The sequence below is a fragment of the Hippocampus guttulatus genome, chromosome 5 (genome assembly GCF_054856545.1).
Source record: "Hippocampus guttulatus isolate MCC_2025c chromosome 5, RoL_Hgut_1.0, whole genome shotgun sequence".
Classification (NCBI taxonomy): domain Eukaryota; kingdom Metazoa; phylum Chordata; class Actinopteri; order Syngnathiformes; family Syngnathidae; genus Hippocampus; species Hippocampus guttulatus.
In genome coordinates this window covers 16,095,896-16,115,455 of record NC_141265.1, presented here as the reverse complement: position 1 = coordinate 16,115,455, position 19,560 = coordinate 16,095,896, and the positions used below count along the sequence as shown (strand labels likewise).

Below are 19,560 nucleotides of genomic sequence, written 5' to 3'. Positions count from 1 at the left end.
AGCTGTCGTCGGACAGTAGGCAGGGGACACTCTGAACTGGTTGCCAGCCAATCGCACGAACAACCATTTGCGCAATTTAGAGTGTTCCATTTACAGGCCATGCATAATTTTGGAATGTGGAAGGAAACGGGAGTACCCAGGAAAAAAAAAACCCCACACAGGCACAGAGAGAACATGCAAACTCTAACATGGGAGCCGAACTCTGCACCGGTGGCACTGTGAGGCCCACGTGCTGTCTTAGTACATAAGAAAAGAAGTATGTACTAACCCTTAATGTTCTGAAAAAAACAGTAATACTCTTGAAAACCAGTAATGCTTGATTAACTACTGAAGTGTAGTGAAACGATGATTTTTGGCCAGATTTAACCCCTGACATCCTGAAAGGGTCCCGGCTCCGGATGGTGCAATCAGGTGTAAAAACAAATGTCTGCTGAAGACGGCAAAAAAAAAAAAATTCGTGCGGATATCCACTGGCACATCCTCACCTCATAACCTCAACAATCAGCGTGTTTACAAGTTGCGTTTGTCGGTGTCCATTTCAGACCTTGTAAAGGTCTTCACGCAGCAGCTTTGATTACCGCGAATCCAGCGTTTCCTGAACTGTGGGCCGGGAGCCAAAACGGGTCCATTTTAATGGGTCGCCGATTGATGTGCAATATGAAATTCTCAATCCCGATTGTGATATAAAACTTGACCATTTTCATTTCGCAAGAATTTATTAGCTGTGATGCATTGCCTGTTTGACTTTACATTAAAGTGTTTTACAGTGGCGCATACAAACAACATTGGGGGGGGGGGGCAAGTGTCTCAGCATGATGGTGGGTGAATTATTCCTGACAGGTGCTATAGAACTCCATAAAACAGAAAAAAATGCACATGCGCATTCATTAGGCTCGCTTGCACATTTTTCATCCGTAATTCAAAAACTCCCTGTTGAAGTTGATACTTGATGTTGGCCATTTAGAGAGAGAATTTTTTTTATACTGTATATACGTTCAGTGAGGGATGTTTTCTAGGCCCTTTCTGAATGAGCTAAAATGTTTTATTTTTTTCTTCTTTCCCGCTCATGTGATCATATTTGGACCGCGGCGTCCCGTCCTCTCGTGGATGTTGGAGATTTTGAGCGCGATGGCGATGAGAGGACCCAGCACCACCTGCATTTAGCGACAAAGAGCATAGGACCAAATTGGCCACTTGATATGGGTGCTTAAACATGGACCTCTCAACAGGTACTTTCAGTGTACACGACAAGAACAAATACATCTTTCACAAAACTGTGGAACCTCAAAATGCAACATGAGGTGAACTCAGTCACACACAAATGATCGAGGTGGCAGGTAGTCCCCAAGTGCCAACTTCACGGCGATGATCTGTGATCGCCCTGGCCAACTTGACATGAACAGATCTCTATCTACTATTATTGAATATCATCATTTAGAGGTTTCAGTATGGTGTTTGAGACGTTATGAAACTGTATGGTAAGTTGGCACCTGTCTTGCCATTACGCAGTTTTATGAGGATGGTTTCGAGTAGAGTTCCTCGCCCATCAGCAAGAGCTGCACTCGGAGCCAACCCTTGTAATTGGTACACACTCTACAGAGTCACATGAAGGTGTACACAGGCAGAATAAGGCCAGTCATTCTTCAGGCAGTGTCAACAGAACAACAAACACACATAGAGTACCTGTGTCTCTCTGCTATGTCTTTCGGGGTCTCTCTCAAAGCTCTCTGCATAAATCCGGATGACGGCGCCCATGCCACCGCCACTTCCGCTCATTCGAAACACTAGACGGGATGCATCGCTGAAGACGATTCTCAAACCCTGAAACAAAATGCATGATGTTACTTTTATTGTCACGTTTTTTTGTTTTGTTTTTTAAACACAACTGGATCATTTGTCGGTGGTCTATAAAGGCTTCAAAACAAGAATCGGAGCATTGTAAATGTGAAATATTAAAAAAAACATCCACTAGATGTCACTAGTGTTATGCATATTTATGGTACTTGCATACAAGCCTGCCCCACATTACTCCTAAGTGTCATGTGCTACGGTAATTCTATCCACTCAAGAACGCAAATACATTCCTTCCACTCAGCGACGAATTCCCGAAACTAAAAACAGTAGCGCGGTGTAAATACACATTTCACCCTTAGCTAATCTATTCCCCAAAAACGTGATAAGGGAATAAGGAGAAAAAAAATTCATCTTGAAAAAAAAGACATTTCATATCATGAACTCGACCAAAGGTCACTATAATTCTTCAAGAACAAACATAACATGGAAAAAAACACCCTTTTTTGCTATCTTCGTCCTATCAAAATAGAAGCTAAGGAGACAAAACTTGGCAATTCCCAACTTATTTTAATGTCGCACCCAAGGCACTATTTCACGGAGCTAAAGTTAGCTTGCTTCCAAAGCAGCTAATATAGCTAATTTGAAGAGCAACAACATTCTGTGAGAGGTACTCTTTGTTTGTAATATTTAAATACAGTTTCAGTCAAAATCAAAGTAGGATTTCAAAATGGGGGTTCTAGCATGCAAAAGGGGTGTAGACATTGTTTCAAATCTTGATTTCAAATTAGGGTTATCATTTTACCAAAAGATAATTAAGGTTTCAAATTAGGGTTGCAAAGCCAATGTTAGCGGTCACTGTTGTGATTGGCAGCTACAGGGAATATGATGTTAAACAATGTTTTCAACTTTAATGTGATATTTTTGTCTCCTATGTCCACACTTGCCCGGGCAATTAAAATAAATGTGTTCATTAATAGTTTGTAATGAACATCAGCCAGAGATGGATGTCCAATATTTTCACTGTATGAGTCATGGATATTGTGCAGGTGTACCTAATGAAGTGTCAAACTGCTACTGTCTCTGTGTCTACACATAGAATTCTACAGCTTCTGCCTATGGTGCCAGGTTTTGAGGTTCAGATGGTCAACCCCAAAAGATATCTGTGAAAGCATATGTATGTTTACATGTGTGTGTTTTTGTCTCCTAGAGAGCGGAGGCGACAGCTGATATAATTCTGGCCTGGCAGGAATGTGTGCTACAATAACACACTCTGGGGGCAAGCGGGCCGAGAGGGTTTACCGGCGAGGTTAAAACCACATTTTGGAGCTGAGGGACCACACTGTAGCCACGGTAACACTTGTTCTCATCAGCACTGTGAGTGACGCTTTCCTGGCTGCGTGTTGGTATGCGTGTTTGTGCCAACTGCTAGTATACACAAATCAGAGTATCGTGAATGTGTGTGTGTGTGTGTGTGTGTGCATGTCAGGCATATGGTAGGGTGAGGCAAGTGGCAGCGCCAGACGTTTTCGAAGAACCCCAATTGGAGTCAGCTGGGAAAACTTCAGAGGAGGATGCAGGCGCATACAGGAAGTGCACACAGACTCCTCTTAGTGTGTGTGTGTGTGTGTGTGTGTGTGTGTGTGTGTGTGTGTGTGTGTGTGTGTGTGCCTGTTTATGGTTTAAAATGGAAGATCCACCATCATATCCAAACATGGATCTCCTCAGATGGAGCAGAGTGTGGGTGGTCTGTCTCCAAACACAACAATGATGACATATGAATGTGAGCAGGAAGGGCCAACCAACCTTCCCATGAAGTCACGTCTCCTTTTGATATGATTCAAATGATTGCGCCTTCAACACTAATGAACACTAAGATTCAAGTTTTGGGTGGCTAGAAAATACATTGGGGTGCGGGGGGTGGGGGGTTGCTCTGTTTTTGGGTGGATGTCTTGCCAGTGTGTGCATGTAAATGATTGACCTGACCCTCGGTCACGCCTCCTATTTATGCAGACTCTGATAGGCTAGTTTTGTCGCAGCGTGACAAGTTTTAAAATACTAATTAAAAGAAATTAGAGGCATAAGATGGGACCAGGGGTCAGGTCAGACAATTTTAACATATGAAGTGAAGAGTGTTTTTTCTATCTTTTTTTTTTAATTGCAAACTCCCCCTTGACCGTAAGTAATGCTAAAGATTTTTTTGTTTGTTTTGCAATTTTTTACAAGAACATTACTGTCATTTCCAATGTTACATAATCAATGCTCACCTGGTTTCTCACTACCGTTCCGTCCACCGGGTCGATGTACTCAAAATTATCGGCCCGCTCCACATTGTACATGTGATCTCCTACAGCAAACTTCTGGCTGCTGAACGCTTTATCCAAGATGACCGACTCCAGATCCCTCATCATGTAGAAGGCAGCACGGGGCTCGAGGCCTTCATAGTCAAACCTGACACAAACAGTCATAAGTGAGGATATTTTTTACTTCAGATTTGGCAAAAAAACACTTTTTTTTTCTTGCGTTACAGTACTGCATCTCAGACTTTCGCTCACATTCCAAAACCATTAGGTTCATTCAAGACTAAATTGTCCATAGGAGTGAATGTGAGATGACTACTTGTTTGTTTAAATTTGCCCTCTGATTGGCCGCCAGCCAGTCCAGGGTGTATCCCACCCAAAGTCAGCTGCGATACGCTCAAACTCACTTGAAACCGTAAAGAGGACCGGCACTATAGAAATGGATGGTTTGTATGTTTGTATAAATAAATACCTACTCCACCCGGAAACATAATTCAGAGTCGATACAATGTTTCCTTGATAATTAGGGTCAGATTTCTTTCTGCATCATACAGTAGAGAAAGAGCCAAAAGATTTGGCAGGAACATAGTCGGACAAATGCAGACTGACATTAAATTACCGGTATTCTAAAACCAGCCCTATTAAGACAGTACAATACACATTTTTTCCCAATACAGTGCCATCTAGTGGCTTTACACGCAAACAACCTACCCGACGTCATTGTTTAGCGCCACCTGGAGCTTTGCGTCGGCTAAGCTAAGTACGGGAACACAAAAATCTGCAGCAGCAACTGTCAACGGGAATATGAACTCTCGTTACTATCTACGCGGCTCACTGGGGAGACGTTAAAATAAGAGCAACTGGGAAGGAGAAGGAAGAGGGAGTTGACAAAGGTAAAGGCTGAGGAGTTATGTTTGGCTTCAGCCATACAAGGAATGATGATTTGCAGTACGACGGACTCGCTGGCGATTTGCAAATGTGCGGGGAGTATTTCAAGATGTAATCACTCCAACCGAAGAAGCAGTATGCATTTTACCTGCAAAAGTAGTTGCGTCCAAACTTGGCCCAGTGCTCTCGAACGATCTGCTCCACGCTCTGTTTCTTAGCGGCCATGATAGACAGCCACATCAGGACTGACCACAAACCATCTTTTTCACGAATGTGGTCCGAACCTGTCAGAGAAACATTTTGTTTAATTTGGTGAAGAGATGAAAAGGCAATTCAATTGCACTGACGTGTGAAATGACCTAAAACCTCCAGACTAACCATCGCTGGGGCATTCTTTCCTATCCTACTCTCAACCACTAGGGGGCGTATCAGACAAGTACTGTAATTGTTGGGATGCTGGCTGTGATATTCTGGATGCGATTTTTTTTAAATATTATTGAAAAATGTTACAATGACATTTCGAAGCAAACAAAAGACGTTATCTTGAAGAAATGCAGTGGAATGTCAAGAACAACAAATCCCGTCGCTCCATGTCGATCATACACAGAGTTGTGCGGTAACCATTGCTCAGCGTCTACTGCAATACTACTGGCTGTCCACATAAGACCGTCTTTGATACTAAAAAAAAAAAGGGAACTAACTGGTTTACAACGTGTGGTAAGTCTCCAACACTTTATTATTTGAGAGTTTACATGGGTGCTGCTGGTTTGGTTAGCAGGAGAGTTCAGTGGGTATTATTACATTATTACATATCCATACCTGTCAACTCATACGGTTTAGCCATAGTTCATACGGATTTTGTGGTGAATCTTACGTATATGGCCGTATCGCACAAATCATACAGATTCTGAAAATCCCCCCCCCCCCCCTCCTAACAGGTAGTTCCGTTTGCTTTTGCCCAGAATGGTGCTAGTCTACTCGAATGCTTTCATTTCCGGTAACTTTCTCTTCACACAGATTTCCGAAAATCGCTTGCACCCGAAACACTGACAGCATTATTGCAGTGCAAAGTAAATATGAATGGATGCTGTAACTTCGAGCCGGTGGGTCAGCATTTGGAGTTGGTGAAAAAAGTAACGCAGGAAAACAACTCTGAACACAGTAATGCCACTAAGTAGAATGATGATTAGACATTAACCAGACATTGTATTATGGAGATCTACAATAAATATCATTGAAAAATTCGTGGGGTTTTTTCTGCCGTTATTTTGACATATAAAATGCTTTGGTATGTTATAAGGATTTTTTTGGTAGTTTATACAGGTTGGCGCTGCGAAAAGTTGACAGGGGTGCATATCCATGATATTCTGTCATGAACTGAAATCCACAATTACAAGACATTTGTTACTTGAAGGAAGCTGGCACTTCAGCTTTCAGCAATGATCATTCTGAAAAAAGGCCACCATTAGCAGGGCTTATCCGGGATTTGAACCCGGGACCTCTCGCACCCGAAGCGAAAATCATACCACTAGACCAACAAGTCACTGATGAAGAGCAATTTTGCCAACTTTATGTTATGATTATGAAACTGCCTGGCAGTAAGCACTGCGCACAAGTCCCAAAGAACCAGTTCAAAATGTCAGGAATTGGCGCCTCAGTGTCCACTGGTTCCTTGTATGCAACTCAAATGTACACGTAAGTACACACTGGTCTAACACCCTTCAATGGGGAGCTATTAGGCTGCCTCACGTGGACAACTGCAAAGTTTCTGTTGTGGACACATTGACATTTTAACAAGAACTAATGTGTGAGCAAGACTTCCCTAAAAGGGCGTGGAGCAGAAAAGGACCAAACGAAAAAAAAGAGGCATCTCTCTGACACTTGGCATAACTCTCTCTCTCACTCTCTCTCTCTCTCTCTCTCTCTCTCTCACTCGTTGTTTCTAAACGGCTGCTGCGGACATCTGTTGGGAAAGTGACAGTCGCCAGTGCTTAATCCCAGTCTTGCTGTCTGTCTCCCTTTGTCTGGGATCACATAATGCGTCAAATCCTATTATCACATGATCTAAGATAACCCCCCCCCCCCCGCGCCCACAACACATGCTAATAATTCTAAATGATATTTGTAAAACTGCAATGACAGCAAGTTAGAAAAGAGGGAAGATGATGAGATGATTTACTGCAAAGCTCCCCTTGAAGCTTTTTGGCCTTAAAAGGGTAGACAAGCTCCTCTGAGTGTTCCTTTCACTTCTCTCCTACCAGCAGTCACGTTTGCTCTTTGCTACACTCACGGGGCCCCTTCACTGTCCCCTGTATTCTCTCGAAGAAACAGAGTTGGAGGCAGGTAGACACAGCAAATGCGCTTGTGTTGCCTCAGCGAGTCTTGTCATTCAAAGGGAGCCACAGTCTCCTTTTATAGCAGAAGAATGGGGATTATTTACACATGCAGCCGGGGTCACAGCCACCACATCTATTAGGCAGCCGTCAGGATGCGTTAAAGACAAAGACAGAACAAGTAAAGAGTTATTTTGACCTTTTATTCAATCAGTCATATTGTAGGAGAGAGACAACAGTCTTTGTTCGTCTATTGGAAATTGTCCCTGCCAAAAGAAGTAGGGCAAGTAAATGTGAAGTGCTCAATGTGCCCTCGTGGCAAATTGTATTAAAATAAGTATTACGTTCCAGTGGAATACTTTTTAGCAACTGCGCCAGTGTCCATGCACAAATCCGCTAGCCCTCCAAAATACGGGCGATTGCTATTCAAGAAATGAACTCCCCAAACATGTTGTGGCATTATTTGACAAGGCATTTTGGGATATGTACTATCCATATCCGTAGTATATGAGTCACGTTAAAAAATAAATTAATAAATCATACTAAATTCACATTTTTGAAAGAGCAAAGGTTCCTGTGCTTTGGGATGACGACAATGACGCTTAAAAATGATGTTCAAGAATGAAGCTCAAAAACTAGCGCTATGTCATACACGTTGGCTTCCTAGTAAGTCAAGGTACCACTGTACGAATGAAATTCAAGTCAACAATTCTCTCCAAGCGGTAACTCTAAAATTAGGTCCGTTCTGTCCTCATTACTAAATTATGTTTAGGGAAACATATTTGAAGAAATGATTCACTCGCTTTTTGGAAAAAGTCAACTAAACTCCCGTGAGAACAGATTTTATGATTGCAAACCATGAGAACAAATGTTATGATTGCAACAGGGACGCACTCCAAAATAAAGGTGAGTCATAACAGGCTCCACAAACTGCCGCATATTCAAACAAAACCGCTACATTTGGCCATTGTCTCAAAGCTGCACTGAGTTTTTCCAAAGAAACCCCGAAATGATGTCATTTCCCTGCTATTTCAAGGTATGACTACGGAATTAATTCCGAATAATTCTTATGAGGACAGGAGGTTGGTCCAATTGTATTGTCTTAACCGGAATTCTACGCAGGTTGTACCCTGTTTTTGCTCGAGTGAGTGCCGAGGAGATGCGGTACCTGTCCCGAAACTTTCCTCCCCACAGAGGGAACATCGGCCGGAGTCCATCAGGTTCCCAAAGTACCTCCAACCTGTAGGAGTCTCGTACAGTGCCAGTTTCATTGTTTTGGCTACCCTAAAAAGATGACCAAAAAAAAGAAACAGTCAAATAAAATATGTTTGAGGCACACATTGAGTCAAAGAGCAGCCCTTGTTCGTAAAAAGTTCCTGCGAACTTTCAAATGAAGCAAAGCAAATGTTTGATGACGAGCCAACAGGTTCACTTTCATAATGCCAACGAACAAAGTCGGTGAACCTTTCAGTTTGAAAAGTGAGCAACAGAGAGGAGTTGAGCACTTGTGTGGATGTAACTGAGAGTGTACATTAATGCTTCGTTTCCACAAAGAGTAGTCCAGGGCGTTTAATTTCTCAAATGCAGATGGGGGATCTTTATATTTTTTAAATTCAAATGTATTTTTAGAATAGCATGAGGGGTGGCCCGGTGGTTGACTGGTTAGCATGTCCGCCTCACAGTGCAGACGTGCAGGGTTTAACCTTCCTGTGTGGAGTTTGCATATTCTCCCCGTGCCTGCATGGGTTTTCTCCAGGTACTCCGGTTTCCTCCCACATTCAAAAAACATGCATGGCAGGCTGATTGATCACTCCAAATTGTCCCAAGGTATGCATGTGTGCGCGAAAGGTTATTCGTCCAAGTGTGCCCTGCAATTGGCTGGTAACCAGTTCAGGGTGTCACCCGCCTACTGCCCGAAGACAGCTGGGACAGGCTACAGCATGCCCCGTGACCCTTGTAAGGCTAAGTGGATCAGAAAATGGATGGATGGATGAGACCATCTTTATTGCGCAAGTAATTTATTGGAAAAAATGCAGTATTCATTTGTGAGACTGTTTACCGGATGCGCTTTAGTGTGTACTGCTGTTTTGGTTAGCAACAGAGTTCAAATGAACCGAATGAAAAAAAAATAGGTCAGCCGCATACAACCACCCACCCCTCGCCCTCCCACATGAATAATTATGACGACAATTATTTATGGAGGCTCTTGTTTTAGTGGTGGTAATGGTCATTTCGTAGTATGCGACGGCTTCAACTCAAAGTAAGGGTCACTGCATCATTTGGCCCCAACGCAAGTGGATTATAACAGTTAAAAGTCCAAATAAATGTTGTGATCGGATTTGCAATAACGGTATAAACCTTCTAAGTGAAATCAAAACCTTGCATTTGTGTTATAATCACACAATCATCTGGTCGCCAATCTTTGAAGCCAGTTCATCCATACAATCTTATTTCAGGATTTCTTGAGCTCAACTGATAAAAACGCCAAAAAAATAAATAACCATGTTTAGCCCACTGGCTTGGACTAAGAGAACACATTGCAGTCACTATGTTTGCACTTGAAAGTCACCGTCAAGGACCGCTTAAGGGGGAAACAGAACAGAACCCAACACCATGTGTCATCAATATCAATGTGAGCTTATTTCCTGGCATTCAGGAAAGTGAGAAAATAGCACCAAAGCATTCCCACTGTGGGATCTGCCTTGGATTTTGAGATACAATAAATGGGTGGATATACAAAGCATATCCGTCCATCCATAAATCATGCCATCCACAAATAAAGCCCCAGAGTGCCCAGTGCACTTGTTTACACGAGGACAGGACAAATTACCAAATAAGAGTAAACCGATGTTGTCCTCAGAGACATGAGAGCTGGAACGGAAAGCCTGACATTCCACACATAGGGAAAAAAAAAACCTGGTTCTCCCATGAGGCTTTGAGGCTCTAAACAGCACGTTTACACCTAACACACACATCCAGGTTACTAACATCACCGCAAACTGCTCAGTACATTCAAAGCAATAACAAGTGGGGAAGGGGTGAAACATTATCAGCTTTTGGCCCTGACTTCATATTTTGCCAAACATAGCATCCAGTGACCCGTCTCCACTGACGAGAGCTCAGCCGAGATTTAAAAGCTTTGGGCTGGCATTCTGACAAAAAAGCGTCGCATGCTGGAGCTGTACTCGGACTTGAAATGGGAGTTCTTCCTTGAGTCGAACCCGGAAGCCTGATAACAAACAGTTGAGGAACACAAGCCTGGCTGATGTTTGTCAACGTTTCAAAGAGCTTTTTTTTTTTAGATTGATAACCGCTTGGAGAGAATTGTTGACTTGAACTTCATTCGTACAGTGGTACCTTGACTTACTAGGAAGCCAACGTGTGTGACAAAGCGCTAGTTTAGCACGCGGCAACTGCCACAAGGATTCACTGTTTACAGCACGGACCAGAATTCTACCTTTGGCCACATTGTGATGTGGAATTCTAGTGAAGGTAATTTAATTTAACTTAAAAAGAAAATCTTTTCCATAGTTAGTAGTGGAAATTTCAGATCCAGCCAGAACTCGTTCACCGCCGTCGGCACGATGAGGGAATTGGAATTTTGGGTGCGAGTCCAAGCATTTCTCCTCTTAGTCTTGGTTTTTGTAAAATAAATTTCCCCCCAAAATGAGAGTGACTGCGTAGCGGTTTATAGTCAGAAAAATATTGTATAATACTATAGAGTGCTCTTTTTTAAATTAAAAAAGTTATGAAAATATTTGGGGGGGGGTTGTTGTTTTTTTTTTGTGGGGGGGGTAGAACATATGAATGCATTTTCATCCATTTAGATAGGGAAAGATAATTTGAGATACAAGTGAAAGTTACATGCATGGTCACGGAACTTTCCTCTCCAGACTTCCCTCTTCCCAGCCACTTCTTCCAGCTCTTCCCGGGGGATCACAAGGTGTTTCCAAGCCAGCTGGGAGACATAGTCTCTCCAGCGTATCCTGGCTTATCCCCGGGGCCTCCTGCCGGTGGGATGTGCCCAGAACACCTCACCAGGGAGGCGTCCGGAAGACATCCTAATCAGATGCCCGAGCCACTTCATCGTCCAGAGTGAAGGGGGCTCAAGATCAGCAAACTTTAGCACGTGTGTTTATTTGTGACTTTTCTACTCTTTTCTACGATCCTCTAATGATGCGCAAATTTGCACTGAATCATCACGGACAGCAAGAGGACATCTAATAATATCAAAATGATATGTGCGTATGTATTGCGGCAAATGCAAAGCTGGGACCCTTCCCATTCCCCGTTCACTTTTATGGAACAATTTTACTGGCCCTAACTTTAGCGATGGCACCCATTCACTAAATGTGCCCTTCTCTTCTCACCCGTCACATATCGTATCATATTTATAGGCTGTGAGTTAAAGTGTGTATAATATGGGTCCATGTGAGTTTGTGACAGGCTCGCAAATTTGTAGTGAGGTCAGTGGTGATCCAAGCAAAGTGTGCATTTGCGTCTTTGTGGTACCTGTCGAGCGCAGCGCTGGTGGCCATACTCCTGGCGAAGCCCTTGACTCCCAGCTGTCGGAAGTAGGGCACGGAGGAGAGGTTGGCGGCCATGATGGCGACAGAGTCTGACGGGTTCACGAAGAAGGCATTCTCCCCGAGGATCATGTAGCGGTCCTGAGAGAAAGAGCGCAAAAGATCGACAATGAGACCATATCACCTCAACCTCAAAACTGTGCGGCAGGGTTTTTGATGATTGTTCCACTGGTTCTCATCGGGTTGAAGTTGTACTCAATGTTGTCATGACTACAGATTCATTCGGTTTACAGTCATCATAAACTTGTGCGTGTGTTTGTGCAGTCCAGTTGTATGTTCAGTGTCTGCCAAGAGTTGGGCGAGATAAAGATGACAGTATGACATAACATCTTACAAACACCCTCGCTAATCACTGGGAAGGTTTTGATCCTGATGGGAGCTCATATGACATAAGTCCCCTGATGATAAGATCATTTATTCAGGAAATGGTGTGCTATATCTGTGTGCGTGCGTATGTGTGTGTGCGTATGTGTGTGTGTGTGTATGTGTGTCCACAATAAGCAATAATGATGACAATTGGATGACTTGTTGGAAAATTTGAGCTACTTACAGTTTTTGGGGGGGGGCTCAGTAACTCAATTCCTTTTTCCAAGCTATTCACTCGTAATTATTTAGTAATTTTTTCAAAAGAATACAAGCCCTTGTACTGTACTGAGAAATGCAACCTCTGGATATTTTTTTCAAGCATCCAAAACACATGTTTGATAAACATTCAATGTGGCCCTTGACTTCGAATCTTATTTTGTCACGTCTTCACATTCGTCATATTTATACAGATTTTATGCCTCTGTCTCTCATGACAATAAATAAATATTATTCACGCTCATGGCAATCCATCAGATGTCAAAGATTTCTCTCTTCCACAAGCCGTTCCGACAAATAAATATTTGGTGGAAGACGACCATAATGTATCCTCACATATGAGATATGAACGTTCAAGATAATATCGAAATGAGGACGATATCAGTCACGTGACCTTGTGTTGCATGTAAATCTCAGTGCAACCAAACAATCCTCCTTCCAAATTTGGCGTTGATCGACACTTAAAACCAGTAGATAACAATCATTTTACGAGAGGGAGGAGGGACACACACCAAGAAATCCCCATCCGTGTTCGCTGTCAAGTATATATCAAGTACGGTACATGTTGTCTTTTAGAACAAGACCTGACCATAATCATAATTAAATCATCTTATCCTTGTATATGTTTATGGGATCCACCTTTACCCGGATAATTTCGGAATGTTACGTAGACTTAAAAATTAGGAAAAACTTGAATGCCAATCCCAAATAGTTGCCCTTCATCTCTCTTCTTTAAGATGCAGTTAGCAGTGAGTCGCCGTTTTAGCACCAGCAAATTCATCTTTTGCACCCATTTTGTTCCTTGAAGAGGTGTCAGTGAGTCAGTGTCGTGCCAAACAGCTGTGATAGCTACACGCTATCTTTCCACACAGCTTATCACCCTCTATACCGTAAATGCAATCCGTGAGCATTTCGTAGCTAGGCGACTCTATGGAGAATCTTACCCCGTCCGCATCAAAGGCAGCGCCCAAACCAAAGTCGCCTCCTTTCATGGCATCCACCAGCGAAGAGGCATACGTCAGGTTCGGCTCGGGGGGCCGGCCCCCGAAGTCCTCCATAGGGACGCAATTGACGGCAGAGTTAGCGGGGGCCCCCAGCTCATCGCATAGGATTCTACGGACATAAGGGCCCATCACTGCAACAGCAGAGGAGATGACATTAACACTGACAAGAGGCTCAGTTGGATTTCACAACAAGATGATGACGGTCTCACCTCCGTTCATAGCGTCGACACGTATCTTCAGCTGCTCCGGTCCTGTCAGGAGACTTTTGATGGCACTGAAGTCAAAGATGTTTCGCAGCAGTTGGAGGTACACCTCCACAGAGTCCACAATCTCTACTGCAAATACAGACAAATGTTATATTTTATTTCATTGAAATGTTTTAGAATCGCGGCACGGTGATCAACTGGTTCAAACGTCCGCCTCAGATCGCAGAGGGTTCGATTCCGGCTTTCCTATGTGGAGTTTGCATGTTCTCTGCGGGTTTCCTCATGGGTATTCTGGGTCCACTCTAAATTGTTTTCGAATTAAGACTGAGAAGTCTTATTTTTACAACAGAATATTGTCAGACACCAAGCTAAAATTATGGTAAACTCAATTGAGATAGAAAGAGCGTATGAAACCAAGTTTCTCGGATTAGTAATAGACTCAAAACTATGTTGGAAGCCACATATCGATAACGTAAAAAGAAAAATAGCCAAAACCGTAGGGATCCTCTACAAAACCAAGGAAGTGCTAAATAAGAGATCTTTGTACACATTGTACACCTCATTATTATTACCATATATGACCTACTGTGTGGAAATATGGGGAAATGCCTGCAAAACAAACACACTCCCTATTCTCAACCTACAAAAAAAAGCAATTCGAATTATTAATAGATCAAAATATACGGAACCCACAAATCCACTATTTATCAAATTAAATACGATGAAATTTTATGACCTGGTTGACTTTAAAATCGCCCAATTAATGTACAAAGCACACAATAACCTGCTCTGCCAAAACATTCAGAAGTTTTTCGAAATTCGAGAAAGCAGCTATGATTTAAGAGGTACCAACTTATTCAAAAAACTCAAAACAAGAACAAACATCAAGCAAAGAAGTGTATCTATCAAAGGTGTTAATCTGTGGAATAATCTCGAAACGGACCTGAAAATGAGTAAATCGCTTGCTGAGTTAAAAAACAAATTCAAAAAAATAGTACAAACAACCTACATCAATCAGAGTTAAAATGATAAATTCAAAACATTAAATATAATGATAAATCAGAACTAAGTTGATAAATAGAGAAAGGTATATAAATATCCATTATGAATTTAAGAGAAAATTGACACAAGAGTGTCAGGGTGTGTAAGTATATAATCCCGATACAAACCAAAAGTTGTAAAAATATCACGGTTAAGGGTAAAGTATGAGCCTTAATGGAGACTTCTTTCTTCTTACTTTTCTGATTGATATAAAAATGATTTATTAGATACAATCACATAACGGGGTAGGACTAGATAAGTTTTTTACTTCTTCCTACTCCCTTGAACATAATAACTGTGTTGAATGAAGATTGATTTCTTTCTTTTTACTTTTTTTATCTACCTTATTTTCTGTCAAATTATTACTGTATATATGTTTTATGTTCAATAAACAAACAAACAAACAAACAAACAAACAAACAGAATGACTTTATTACTGCATTAGCGTTGGTAAGCGTTGCGTTCCGAAATAGAAATTCAGGTAAGGTCACCAGGTCATGGATAAATGCATGTTTACTAAGATACAGGAAAACCAAACATGGTATTTTTAGTTCCAAGGATGACAAGTGTACCTCGAAAAGGTTTGAACTTGTTCTCAAGGTCAAAGTCTTGACGTCCCAGTCTGGAGAGATCAATGCGGAGGTCAGGACAGATGGCGTACTCCTCAAGAGTGCGGCTCACCTGATGGATCCTTTCCATCACCGTATCTGGAGAAGGGCCTGTCGCACAAAACCAAAACACACCAAAGAACAAACGTGCTTAAGAGAACGAGAGTCGAAACTCGCTCAGTTGCCATATCCCTTCCTCACCTCCGTTTGCCACGTTAAACTTGATGCCGAAATCTCCTCCTGGGCCTCCGGGGTTGTGACTGGCGGTGAGGATGATCCCACCGATGGCTTTGATCTTCCTGATGATGCAGGAGACAGCAGGGGTGGACAGGAGGCCATTGTGGCCGATTACCAGGCGACCGATCTGCACATCACAGGCACAGGACCCACATGGATGTTTGGTGAAGAGTTTCACAAAATTTTGCATCAACCACTTTACAGACAACAAATGCTGAGGCTGATACTTCAGAATAGGAAAGGCCTAATTTGAGAAACTCGGAAGACACATGTTGACAAAGTCAGACAGACATGCTTCAAAATTTGAAAAATTAATTTTGCTATTTAACCACCACTAAAATGTTTCCTTCAGCATGCAAAAATGTTCCACAACTATTAATTAGACAGTTTCATATAGTCACCAGTCGAGCTGCGCACGAATCGGTGCTTCGTGAAGCACTTTGGACAGCCTATGCTATAGATAAAGTGCTAAATAAGTGTATTCTCTTTACCATTTTGATTAAATTGAATTTGTCATTTTGTGGAGTCAAGAGTAGACGATAACATGTCTTCATTTTGGATAAAGTACAAGGAATAACCATTGGATTCATTCAGAAGTCATTTGTTACTCTCAACACAATTTAGAGGGCACATCTGAGCTCTAGTTGGGAATTTCTCTATTGAGAGAGAAATAAAGGTTTTCTTATCTTATCTTAGTCAGCGTAGATTAAAATGTTAGATTTTCCTCGTCTCGGTGACCACTGGAAATAAAAGGTAGAGGGGCCATTTTGAAAATCCAAATCTCTGTGCCAAGTGGAGCCCAAATAACATAGAGGGAGCCACACTATCTATTTATATTTGTATGCTGCTTATATCCCGGTAACGGCATCAACCTCCCATAATAGGCGTGTCCTCACCAGAGAAGCATTTATGCTCCTTAGCGTACACAGTGTGTATGTTAAGGGATGATATGTGGAACTATGTCGGGGCCATCTTGAGTCCTGTCCACTCAAGAGCCCAACCCGAGAGAGAGAGAGGCGGAGAGGAACAAACATAACGTCGGAAAATAGAGCAAGATGGATGGAAGCGCTGATAAGACTGACACTCAGAGACATTTGGCTCCAAAACACAATCAGATTCCCTTCAGATGTTCCCTTGGACGCACTCCAAAGCAATTACAAAGATGTCAGAGCGGAGCTAGGGGGATTTTCTCGCTCACTTCTAGCTTTCATTCTTTGGAGAGCTGTCAAGTTTCCTCGTGTTAACACAAATAATTACTTAATCGGATCCTTTCCGTGTGTCAAAAGGGGTGCAGCAGCCGGAATTGTAACACCAGAGTCGGATTAGCAAGCAACAAACTCAGGCTACCCATTTTGCAGCTGCCCCCTGCTCTATTTTAAATGCAGTGGTACCTTGACTTATGAGTGACCCAAATTGTGAGGGTTTTTTTGAGATACAAGCCGCCACTGTCGATTTTTTTTCCTTGTGTGTGAAGCAATTATTATTATGATTATTATTTTACCATTATTATTTTTAAATCCACTGCTAGATATCCATCTATCCATCCATTATCCGAACGGCTTATGCTCAAGAGGGTCGCGGGCGTCCTGGTGCCTATCCCGACTGTCTTTGGGCAGCAGGTGGAGTACACGCTCAACTGGTTTCCAGCCAATCGCAGGGCACACATAGACCAACGACCATTCGCGCTCACACTCACACCTTGGGATAATTTAGAGTGTTCCATTAACCTGCCATGCATGTTTTTGGAATGTGGGAGGAAACCGGAGTACCCGGAGAAAACCCACGCAGGCACGGGGAGAACATGCAAACTCCACACAGGAAGGCTGGAGCCCGATTCAAACCCATGACCTCTGCGCTGTGAGGCAGATGTGCTGACTGGTCAACTAACGTACCGCCCACCGCAAGTTAGTGGTACAGAATATCACAACACCAAGCAGTAATTCTTTGAAAAAGGCAAACATCCTTGCTTGAAGATGACATTCCGAAATGAAGGTTACTCTAAAATGAATCTTGCTTGAGTTACCAAACACCACATCATTCAAATTGTTGTTGTGATATTCTGTTGGACACCACCATCAACACAAAACACCATCACAAACTCCTACTCGATAACAAATACAATTTGAAAAAAAAAAAGAAGCTAATTTACTGCACTGTCCTTGATTAACAAATGTAGGACAAGTTGCCTGTGCTAACTGATCACATCGGAGTCTGTGCTCACGCTTCTGACCAACCCGACAAGCCAAAAAGCCTGCAATGCTTCACCAAAGCAAACGACTGTGGTTACATCATCGCCAAAGTACCAACCACTCCCTTTTCAAAAATATGTGCTTTTACTTTTCAAAGGCCCTGTAAAGTAAATTAGGATAATTGTTTCACCCTCACCATTTGAGAGGGGTGATTAGGGCTTGATTTTTCACAATTCTGAAGCATCATATGATATGATTTTTTAAAAAGTATTAAAATTTGACATGATAAGTGGTACAGAAAATAGATGGATGAACAAAACTCTGTGGCGTGTCATAGGCTATAGCAGACACCTTCCTTATCAATTTACAGCGGCTTCAAATATATTTAACATCAGAAAATTACTTTTGATACTGTAGAATACTGTATAGCAAAAGCCATTAAGTACATTAAGGCATTTACTTAGGTAATGTTATACAAGGTGACTAACTTCTACACAACTTATATTATGCTACAAGACTTGGACTTTGACAGAAGTATCGTTTTCCGATTCCAAAACCGCCTCCTCCCGTACTCACTCCATTGGCGGCTGCCATCTGGACGATCACCTCGATTGCCCCGCGGCTCAGGTAGCGTCCGTCGCTGCCCACCACCATGGTGCAGCCCTGTCGGTCCCGGAGGTCCATAGAGGACAGGACGCTCTGGATGTAGTTCTGCAGGTAGTTCTTCTTCCCCTCGAACACGGCCGTCTTCCTCCGGAGCCCGTTGGTACCGGGCCGCTGGTCGTCGAAGGGGGTAGTTTGGACCGTCACCACCGGGATGGGGCTCGTCTCCATCGTCGAAGCGGGAGAGGGTCCAACAAGAAAAAACAACCGGAGAAGGTGGCTTGCTTGTGGCGGGGAGCGCTGGGCACGGAGACGTCCTCAACGGAGAGCTGCTACATCTCTCGGAACAGAGTCAATGTGACAGACAGCTCCCGTCTCTTCCTAATAAGCACGAACAACTGACACTGGGGGGGGGGGCACTGGGAGGGTCCAAGAGCACAAATAAAAATAGACTTTGAATGATGGCACAGGACAGTTGGCACTGTAGCAAATAAACATCCAGTTTAAAAGCACCGCATTGTTAAATACTCAATTATATACGTTTATATAAGTGCACGATCGTGATAGTAACCTTGCTCTTTATCATTATTTGATCAAGTCTCACGTAATAAATCGTCTAAACATATTTTTAATATGAACTTTGATATAAGCATGTAACCGACTACAGTACTTCAATTTAGCGATTTCCCATTTAAAAAAAAGAAAGAAAAATGCTCAGCAACAAGCAACAGTTGGTCAATAACGGCCTCTAGTGGCAGAATGACGTAAATTCTTCACTAATGCACTCCTCGTTTCTGTATGTCAGCACACATTTCCATAATGCAGAAGATGACATTCATTTTGCTGACATGATAATTGTATGTGAGAAAATTTAGAACATAGATAGAAATGTTCTTTGGTTTGATGGATAATAGATAAAGTAGTGATAGCGATGGATGGATGGCTGTCATGGGAACTTAGAAGGCAGCAAAACCATGACTACAGATTTAGAGAAGCAAGATATTCTCCATCCATGAGCAAGTTAATAAAACGGAAAAAAAATATCAGTTGTGTCCAGATAACTTTTTTTTTATTGTCGCAATGACAAATTGTTCAAAACATTTCTTGTCCGCATGTTCATGTTTACATTTTTGCATTCAAGTACATTTCAGTCTACACATTTTTCTACTCAGGTAAAGATCAGATATTTCAA

At 42.4% G+C, this 19,560-nt stretch overlaps 1 protein-coding gene and 1 non-coding gene across 2 annotated transcripts; both read right to left on the bottom strand.

Moving 5' to 3' along the window:
- Positions 1–697: 697 nt before the first annotated feature.
- pgm5 (phosphoglucomutase 5) lies at positions 698–18,740 on the bottom strand. Its single transcript, XM_086112374.1, has 11 exons — positions 18,342–18,740; positions 15,541–15,703; positions 15,304–15,450; positions 13,694–13,819; positions 13,425–13,615; positions 11,825–11,979; positions 8,481–8,596; positions 5,128–5,263; positions 4,059–4,242; positions 1,684–1,821; positions 698–1,154 (listed from the first exon to the last, which is right to left on the bottom strand). Exons 1-11 carry the CDS (start codon positions 18,597–18,599, stop codon positions 1,065–1,067), a joined length of 1,704 nt encoding a protein of 567 aa, XP_085968500.1. The 5' UTR covers positions 18,600–18,740; the 3' UTR covers positions 698–1,064.
- Positions 6,451–6,522, bottom strand: trnap-cgg (transfer RNA proline (anticodon CGG)). The gene has a single exon. It is a non-coding gene; the product is annotated as a tRNA-Pro (tRNA).
- Positions 18,741–19,560: the final 820 nt, after the last annotated feature.